Below are 10000 nucleotides of genomic sequence, written 5' to 3'. Positions count from 1 at the left end.
AGGGAGGAGGGGAGATGGAGAGAGACGAGAGGAAGAGAGGAGGGGAGATGGAGAGAGACGAGAGGAAGAGAGGAGGGGAGATGGAGAGAGACGAGAGGAAGAGAGGAGGGGAGATGGAGAGAGACGCACTTGAGAGGGGCTGGTGTGAAGGCGATGAGGGAGAAAACAGACCACTTTGAGTGAAGTGTGTGATGTTCTAATTGCAGAGATGAGCGATGTGCAGTGTGTGTGTGTATGTGTGAGCACATTGTTAAGGAGAGTTCAGTGTGTGTGTGTGTGTGTGTGTGTGTGTGTGTGTGTGGGTATGTGTGAGCACATTGTTAAGGAGAGTTCAGTGTGTGTGTGTGTGTGTGTGTGTGTGTGGGTATGTGTGAGCACATTGTTAAAGAGAGTTCCAGACTTTTGTATGTGTGAATTTCGTCTGAGTTATAAATAATTTTGCTGACGTGTGTGTGTGTGTGTGTGTGTGAGCGAGCACATTGTTAAGGAGAGTTCCAGACTTTTGTATGTGCAAATTCCTCTGTGTGAATTTTGTCTCAGTTATAAATCATTTTGCTGACGTGTGTGTGTGTCTGTCTCTGTGTGTGTGTGTGTTAATCCAGGTGTTGTCTGCAGCATCAGCAGCGGGTGTCTCGGTGGCTTTTGGTGCACCAATTGGAGGTGTTCTCTTCAGTCTTGAGGAGGTTAGTTTCACACACCACACACACACACACACACACACTCACTCTCCCTCTCTTACACTCACTCAAACACACATGCACACACACTCTCTCACACAGACATCCGCTCACTCACTCACATATGCGCACACACAGCTTGCCAGGCTGGATTTAAACCATAACACTCACAAATGAATCCCACCTGTGACTATGGGGTGTGATCATCATCATCATCTTCTTCATCATCATCCCCCATCCTGTGACTCATGCATGTCATTCCTTCAGAGGGAACATTTCAAAATGGGAGAGAGAGGTGAAAAAGATGTTAAGATGAATAAAATGGCCTTGTAATGTGCTCTGCCTCTGGAACAGATCATCGCTCCTCTCCTGTCTGACTCGCTTGCCACCCTCCATCATCCATATATACCCTTTTTCTCTCTCTCTCTTCCTCCCTTTCTCTCTCTCTTCCTTTCTCTCTCTCTCTCTTTCTCTCTCTCTCTCTCTTCCTTTATCTCTCTCTTTCTCTCTCTCTTCCTTTCTCGCTATCTCTCTCTCTCTTTCTCTCTCTCTCTTTCTCTCTCTTTCCTTTCTCTCTCTCTTTCTCTCTCTCTTCCTTTCTCTCTCTCTCTCTTCTTTCTCTCTCTCCTCTCTCTCTCGCTATCTCTCTTTCTCTCTCTCTTCCTTCCTTCCTTCTCTCTCTCTCTCACTATCTCTCTCTCTCTCTTCTCTCTCTTCCTTTCTCTCTCTCTTCTTCCTTTCTCTCTCTCTTCTTCCTTCTCTCTCTCTCTTCCTCTCTCTCTCTCTCTCTTCTCTCTTCCTTCTCTCTCTCTTCTTTCTCTCTCTCTCTTCCTTTCTCTCTCTCTCTCTCTTCCTCTCTCTCTCTCTCTCTCTTCCTCTCTCTCTCTCTCTCTCTCTCTCTCCTTCTCTCTTCCTCTCTCTTGTCTTCCTGTCTGTTTCTCAGTCTCATGTCTCTCTCTGCCCATCTGTGCTGTTTATACTCTTTATATTCTTTATTTCCCTCTTCCTCCATCTCCCACACTGACTCCATCGCTCTTCTCTCCTCCTCCTCCTCCTCTCTCTCCCTAGGTGAGCTACTACTTCCCCCTGAAGACTCTGTGGCGCTCCTTCTTCGCCGCCCTGGTGGCCGCCTTCGTGCTGCGCTCCATCAACCCGTTTGGCAACAGCCGCCTGGTGCTGTTCTACGTGGAGTACCACACGCCCTGGTACCTGTTCGAGCTCTTCCCCTTCATCCTGCTGGGCGTGTTCGGCGGGCTGTGGGGCGCCTTCTTCATCCGCGCCAACATCGCCTGGTGCCGCCGGCGCAAGTCCACGCGCTTCGGCAAGTACCCGGTGCTGGAGGTGATGACGGTGGCGGCGGTGACGGCCGTGGTGGCCTTCCCCAACCCGTACACGCGGCAGAACACCAGCGAGCTGATCAAGGAGCTGTTCACCGACTGCGGCCCGCTGGAGTCCTCCCAGCTCTGCCAGTACCGCAGCCGCATGAACGGCACCAGCGCCTACGCCGACGCCTCGGGCAACCAGGCCTCCACGCCGGGGGTCTACTCCGCCATGTGGCAGCTGGGGCTGGCGCTCGTCTTCAAGGTCGTCATGACCATATTCACCTTCGGACTAAAGGTCAGTTTCTACATGGATGGGTGTGTGTGGATTGATGGGTGTGTGTGGATTGATGGTTGATGGGTGTGTGTGGATTGATGGTTGATGGGTGTGTGTGTGGATTGATTGATGGGTGTGTGTGGATTGATGGGTGTGTGTGGATTGATGGGTGTGTGTGGATTGATGGGTGTGTGTGGATTGTGTGTGTGGATTGATGGGTGTGTGTGGATTGATGGGTGTGTGTGTGGATTGATGGGTGTGTGTGTGGATTGATGGGTGTGTGTGGATTGATGTGTGTGTGTGTGTGGATTGATGTGTGTATGTGGATTGATGGGTGTGTGTGGATTGATGGGTGTGTGTGGATTGATGGGTGTGTAGATTGATGGGTGTGTGTGGATTGATGGGTGTGTGTGGGTTGATGGGTGTGTGTGGGTTGATGGGTGTGTGTGGGTTGATGGGTGTGTGTGGATCGACGGATTCATTGATCAATTGATTGATTGTGGAATTAAGGGAAATATAATGTAAATGGAATACATGATCCAAAATGACCCTAAATCACCCTAAAATGTATCTATTATGGAATATATACTGTATTTATAATGTAAGTGGGACACATAATCCAACAGCAGAGGGCAAGAGCGGCGAGAAACCTCCCTGTGCTAACCACACACAACACTAATAAGGGGCAAGTGTGTGTGGGGAGGAGAGGGGCAAGTGTGTGTGTGTGTGTGTGTGTGTGTGTGTGGAGGAGAGGGGCAAGTGTGTGTGGGGAGGAGAGGGGCAAGTGTGTGTGTGTGTGTGTGTGTGTGTGGAGGAGAGGGGCAAGTGTGTGGGGAGGAGAGGGGCAAGTGTGTGTGTGTGTGTGTGTGTGTGTGGAGGAGAGGGCAAGGCAATGTGTGTGGGGAGGAGAGGGGCAAGTGTGTGTGAGAGGGGTGTGTGTGTGTGTGTGTGTGTGTGTGTGGAGGAGAGGGGCAAGTGTGTGTGGGGAGGAGAGGGGCAAGTGTGTGTGTGTGTGTGTGTGTGTGTGTGGAGGAGAGGGGCAAGTGTGTGTGGGGAGGAGAGGGGCAAGTGTGTGTTGGGAGGAGAGGGGCAAGTGTGTGTGGGGAGGAGAGGGGCAAGTGTGTGTGGGAGGAGAGGGGCAAGTGTGTGTTTTTGTGGAGGAGGACGAGATGTGCCTTTGTGGTTTGCTTACTGGGTTAGTGTTGTTGTTTACTGGGTGAGTGTTGTTGTTTACTGGGTGAGTGTTGTGTTGACCACTCTACTGTAAGGCTGTTTCCATTACCCTTATCTGTCCAGGAAAATGAATGAGGTTGTAGAGCAACTCATAATCTTAATTCCGTCCTCTCCTTTCTCCCTTTGACCTCCCTCCCATTCTTTCCCCTCCTCCTTCATGTCCTTCCTCTTCTCCCTTTCTTTTTCTTCTCCCCCTCTCCTCCTCTCCACTTCCTGTTCTCCTCCTCCTCCCGACTTCCTTTCTCCTCTCCCCCTGTTCTCCCCCTCTCCCCCTGCCCAGGTCCCGTCAGGTCTGTTCATCCCCAGCATGGCGATCGGGGCGATCGCGGGGCGTATCGTGGGCATCGTGATGGAGCAGCTGGCGTACTACCACCACGACTGGTTCCTGTTCAAGGAGTGGTGTGAGGTGGGCGCTGACTGCATCACCCCCGGCCTCTACGCCATGTTGGGCGCCGCCGCCTGCCTGGGTGAGTGTGTGTGTGTGTGTGTGTGTGTGTGTGTCACCCCCGGCCTCTACGCCATGGTGGGCGCCGCCGCGTGCCTGGGTGAGTCTGGTTGGCATCCTCTCTCTGTGTGTCTGCAGCCCCTGGCCATAGTACTGTGTGTGTGTGTGTCTGTGTGTGTGTGTGTGTCTGCCTGCTGTTTCTGCCCATCTGTATTCAATCTGTTTTAAAAAAATCCATTTTCAAGGCATGTTGCTTTGAGCTGTTGATCCTGCCACTGATCCTGCCACGTCTTCCGTGGTCCACCCGCATCATGTCCCCTTTAACCCTTCCCATTGCGTTGATTCTTGCACCACATTTTAGACACAGCTGACAAACTACATATTTTGCCACACTCTGTGTTGGATTTCCGTCTTGAATGAGTTTTAGAATCTTTCTAAACCCAATTGTTGGGGCCACGTTCCCTTTCAATTAGTCGACAGAGTTGAGGTCTGCAAGCACTCTCTTTGAACGGCAGACTAATTTGCATTTTTAAACGTGTAATTTGCATTTTTAAAACAAACACTGGCACAAGGTTATTTCATAAAAAAAAATTCTCAACATTGAGTGATTCCATATTTGTTCTCATCATCATTCATATCATTACTGTCAGGGGTTGTAGTGTGGACACAAGTTCATTTAGATGTGTGTGTGTGTGTGTGTGTGTGTGTACGCCATGCCGAAGGCTGTAGCTGTGTTATGACTGCTGTGTGTGTGTGTGTGTGTGTGTGTGTACTCCATGCTGAAGGCTGTAGCTGTGTTATGACTGCTGTGCTATGACTGCTGTGTGTGTGTGTGTGTGTGTGTGTGTGTGTGTGTGTGTGTGTGTGTGTGTGTGTGTGTGTACTCCATGCTGAAGGCTGTAGCTGTGTTATGACTGCTGTGCGTGTGTGTGTGTGTGTGTGTGTACGCCATGCTGAAGGCACTAGCTCTGCTATGACTGCTGTGTGTGTGTGTAGGTGAGTCTGTGTTTGCATTGATTGGTCTTCTATGGATGGTCTTGTCAGTCGACACTCTGGCATTCGCTAAATCTAAGTGTGTGTGTGTGTGTGTGTGTGTGTGTCCCATCCAGGTGGCGTGACGCGTATGACGGTGTCGCTGGTGGTCATCGTGTTCGAGCTGACAGGCGGCCTGGAGTACATCGTGCCCCTCATGGCCGCCGTCATGACCAGCAAGTGGGTGGGCGACGCGTTCGGGCGCGAGGGCATCTACGAGGCGCACATCCGCCTCAACGGCTACCCGTTCCTGGACGCCAAGGAGGAGTTCACCCACACCACGCTGGCGCGGGACGTGATGCGGCCGCGGCGCTCCGACCCCCCGCTGGCCGTGCTCACACAGGACGACCTCACCCTGGCCGAGCTGCAGACCATCATCACCCAGACCAGCTTCAACGGCTTCCCCGTCATCGTCTCCAAGGAGTCGCAGCGGCTGGTGGGCTTCGCCCTGCGAAGAGACATCACCATCGCCGTCGGTGAGGAGACGGGGGGACGGGGGGATGGAGAGAGGTTGGCCACAGATGAGGAGACGGGGGGATGGGGAGATGGGGAGATGGGGGGATGGAGAGAGTTGGCCACAGATGAGGAGACGGGGGGATGGGGAGATGGGGGGATGGAGAGAGTTGGCCACAGATGAGGAGACGGGGGGATGGGGGGATGAGGAGACGGGGGGATGGAGAGAGTTGGCCACAGATGAGGAGACGGGGGGATGGGGGGATGAGGAGACGGGGGATGGAGAGAGTTGGCCACAGATGAGGAGACTAGAGGCCTAAGAAAGGGACAGAACTCATTTACATCACTTTATATACTTCCATTCCAACATACGATGACTGACTTAAGGAAGTGTGCTCCCAAAGGCGCCTTAATTAAAGGAATGAATTCAATCCTTCAGTTTCTCCTTGCTTCCTGAAGGAGTGCAGCTATGGAATGGTTGAAGTGTTTGGTAGAAGCTGTTGGAAGTGCTGAGATAAATGGATTGAACTGGAGCTCAATTAGCACAGCGTGGTGGTGGCAGCCCCGAGGGCCGTGGATTACACTCCCACCAAACACACATAGTGACAGCTCTATAAATGATCTGGACTGTGTTTTGCCTTCATTAAAGAATTTATCAATGTAATGTAATTAGTCTAATTGCAAATAGAGAAACACCAGCCAAGTTTTGTTACTGAACGCTTCCTCCTCCTGTATCTCTCTCTCTCTCTCTCTCTCTCTCTCTCTCTCTCTCTCTCTCTCTCTCTCTCTCTCTCTCTCTCCCTTTCCCTGTCTCTCTCTCTCTCTCTCTCTCTCTCTCTCTCTCTCAGAAAACGCCCGGCGCAAACAGGAGGGCATCCTGCTGACCTCGCGGGTCTACTTTACCCAGCATGCCCCGACGCTGCCCGCCGACAGCCCCCGCCCCCTGAAGCTGCGCTCCATCCTGGACATGAGCCCCTTCACCGTCACCGATCACACGCCCATGGAGATCGTGGTGGACATCTTCCGGAAGCTGGGCCTGCGCCAGTGCCTGGTCACCCACAACGGGTGAGTCGTGCTGGGCCACGAGGGGGGGGGGTGGGGGGGGTTGAAGAGTTAACGGAGGGGTGGGGGGGGTTATTTGGAGGATGGAGATGGATGGAAGAAAGAGAGGAGGTCTTTGCTCTCTCTCTCTCTCTCTCTGTCTCTGTCTGTCTCTTCCTGTCTGTCTCTCTCTTCCTCTCTCTCTCTCTCTCTCTCTTCCTTTCTCTCTTTCTCTCTCTCTCCCTCTCTGTCTCTCCCTTCATTCCTTGGGTTGTCATGTTGCTGTCTTGTTCAGAGATGCATCTGTGTCTGGTGCCATTTATTGCATTGTTGTACACGGTATTCTCTTTGTCTCTCTTCCTCACACACGCACACACACACACTTGCACGTGCACACACAATCGCACTCGCACTCGCACGCGCACGATCACACGCACTCGCACTCACACACACACACTCACGCACGCACGCACACACTCACACACTCACACACACACACACACACACACACACACACACTTGCACGTGCACACACACACGCACACACACTCACACACACACACACGCACGCACACTCACACACACATGTGCTCTCCTCATGCTGCTGCTGCATGGCCCTCACACACTAAGCATTGTGGGATTGATCAGGGTTCTCGGGTGACACTGATCCACTGCACATGGCTTTAGATGCTGCCTGCCTGCCTTCACACGCCCCTTGCCTTCAACACTGATCCACTGCACATGGCTTTAGATGCCGCCTGCCTGCCTTCACACGCCCCTTGCCTTCAACACTGATCCACTGCACATGGCTTTAGATGCCGCCTGCCTGCCTTCACACGCCCCTTGCCTTCAACACTGATCCACTGCACATGGCTTTAGATGCCGCCTGCCTGCCTTCACACGCCCCTTGCCTTCAACACTGATCCACTGCACATGGCTTTAGATGCCGCCTGCCTGCCTTCACACGCCCCTTGCCTTCAACACTGATCCACTGCACATGGCTTTAGATGCCGCCTGCCTGCCTTCACACGCCCCTTGCCTTCAACACTGATCCACTGCACATGGCTTTAGATGCCGCCTGCCTGCCTTCACACGCCCCTTGCCTTCAACACTGATCCACTGCACATGGCTTTAGATGCCGCCTGCCTGCCTTCACACGCCCCTTGCCTTCAACACTGATCCACTGCACATGGCTTTAGATGCCGCCTGCCTGCCTTCACACGCCCCTTGCCTTCAACACTGCATCCCACCATAGGACCTTCTAGATTGGGACTCAAAATAGTGACCATTCTCAAATGGTGCCGCAATCCGCCAGGAAGAAATGTGGAGCAGCCCATAAATAAATGCCAAGTAAAGCTGAAAAAAGAATTTAGTTTAAATAACTGACCCCAGCGTCAGAGAGGCTAATACTCTTGTCATAGTAAGAGTTAATGTCCCAGTCCTCACCAGGCCGTTCTTCCACATCTGCTTCCCGTCGGCCGTCAGCCCATCTCCACCTGACCATGTTCATCCACTTCACACGGCTGATTTCCGTTCCTCCATCTTGGGGTTTTCACTTCGCTGTAGTCATACACCTCAAGATTTCCCATCCTCTCGTCCACGCACCTAGCACTGACAAATGTTTGAATTCTTCAAGTTTAGGTAACAACATGATTTAGTTCTTTAATCTACTGATTTAAGTTATAAGGCTCAGTTTAAATTGTGTTATGTTTTTGTTGTTATTGTTATTGTTTGTTATCGTTGCTCTTATGTTTGTTCTCTCCTATGTCGGCAGTCCTCTGCTTTTGTGTTTTGTTTTGGAGTTGTCTTTGCGGTTGTTTTTCTGTTGTGTTGTTGAGCCTGTGTGTGTGTGTGTGTGTGTGTGTGTGTGTGTGTGTTGGTGGTGTGTGTTGCAGGATTGTGTTGGGAATCATCACAAAGAAGAATATTTTAGAGCACCTGGAGGAGCTCAAGCATCGAGTGGAGCCCCTGGTGATTAGCCCCGCCCCTCCCCTCAGACACGCCCCCACACTGCTGAGTAGAGCAGACTCCTCCTCTTAGATGGGACGCATGAAACACCAGTGAAGTTTCAAATTACAGGAAGTAAAACAAAAACAAACAAAAAAAGGAAAACAGAAACAAAAATCTATTGATGGAAACTAATTGTCAGTTCCCCACCCACCAGGCCAATGCTAGCCACTGGTTACTATTCACTTTACACTGTTTACACGCACACACGCACAGACACACACACACACACACACACACACACACACACACACACACACACACACACACACACACACACACACACACAGGGGCTAAAGAGGAGGGTGCATTCACTTTACACTGTTTTACTAAGTTTCAGAGCTTTTGTGATGGGCTTTGGACTCTTGGGTGTTTTCTGGGAACTTCCAAAATTTTTTTCCAAATTCTAGTACCGTATCAAATGTGATACTCATATCTGAACTTTAAAAACTCCTGTCTGTTCTCCTCCCCACTCTGAGAAGCTAGCCTTGCCCTGTAGCATTGCGTGACCTAGCCTCCAGTAGTAGCAGCAGCCTGTTAGTGATTTAGTCTGTTTACCTTTTCTCTATTAAACATTTTGGTCCCACATGATAACCTCAGAATGTTCTTGTAATATTCTAGACATTAAACTTTAAGTTCTAGCTCTTAGCTTAGCGCTAGACTATGGTTAGCATGTTGTAGTATGTGTTTAGCCTACCAATCTCACAGTGTCCAGCACCTGCCAAAGTCCTCGATCCAAATTGACTCATATCCTCTTTTTGTTGTTTCCTTTTCCTTTTTTTGTTTTTGTTTATTTATTTATTTTATTTTTTTGCTTTTCGTTGCAATCTCTCTCGTTCCTACTCCCTCCTGGGCCTTCGCCTGCGGGGCTCCAGAGCGATGACCCCTGACCCCCCCACGCGTAGCACGGCCCGTGCAGAATTGGCGAGTAACCCCATCATACGTAGTAGCAGGAGCAGCAGCAGCAGCAGCAACTTCCTCTCGTAGTTTGTTGTTGTTGTTATTGCTCTATTCTTGTTCACTTGTGCTTGTTTACTTAGTAAGAAATCACATCTCCCGTAGAAACGGCATCCTTTTGCCTTAGCGACCATTACCGAGTGATCCATGTGGAGTGCTGTTACCATGGTGATGGGGTGTGTGTGTGTGTGTGTGTGGGAGTGAGTAGTGTGTAGCCTTAGCGGGGAAAAGGAAACGTAGCGATAGAGAGAAACAACCCTTAAACCCCCACGTCTCTCTCTCACACACACGCGCACACACACACACGCACACGCGCACACACACACACGCACGCGCACACACACACACACACACACACACACACACACACACACACACACACACACACACACACACACACACACACACACACACACACACACACGCCTCCTGCATTAGTGTGTACCTCTAACCCCTCCATACTTCTTAGTTATGTAGTATACATGTAGAAACACACACACACACACACACTTAACATACAGAGGTGCCGACTGAAGCACATATATGCTACCAGTTGCAC

The 10000-nt window shown here is 51.0% G+C and overlaps 1 protein-coding gene across 7 annotated transcripts in view; it reads left to right on the top strand.

The window, feature by feature from the left end:
* Positions 1–10000, top strand: part of clcn3 (chloride channel 3) — a 46777-nt gene that overhangs the window by 33216 nt on the left and 3561 nt on the right. For 4 of the 7 annotated variants that reach the window (XM_031584497.2, XM_031584502.2, XM_031584501.2 and 1 more), the window contains 6 exons: positions 603–683; positions 1746–2294; positions 3787–3973; positions 5061–5459; positions 6285–6501; positions 8373–8448. In XM_031584497.2, coding sequence (XP_031440357.1) covers positions 603–683; positions 1746–2294; positions 3787–3973; positions 5061–5459; positions 6285–6501; positions 8373–8448 — 1509 coding nt within the window. Of the gene's footprint in view, positions 1–602; positions 684–1745; positions 2295–3786; positions 3974–5060; positions 5460–6284; positions 6502–8372; positions 8449–9359; positions 9409–10000 lie in introns of all 7 variants that reach the window. The other 3 variants (XM_031584500.2, XM_031584503.2, XM_031584499.1) reach the window with 2 other exon arrangements.

This window comes from Clupea harengus, chromosome 18, assembly GCF_900700415.2.
Source record: "Clupea harengus chromosome 18, Ch_v2.0.2, whole genome shotgun sequence".
Classification (NCBI taxonomy): Eukaryota; Metazoa; Chordata; class Actinopteri; order Clupeiformes; family Clupeidae; genus Clupea; species Clupea harengus.
The sequence above is the reverse complement of the archived record's forward strand: the minus strand, read 5'-3'. Positions and strand labels throughout refer to the sequence as shown.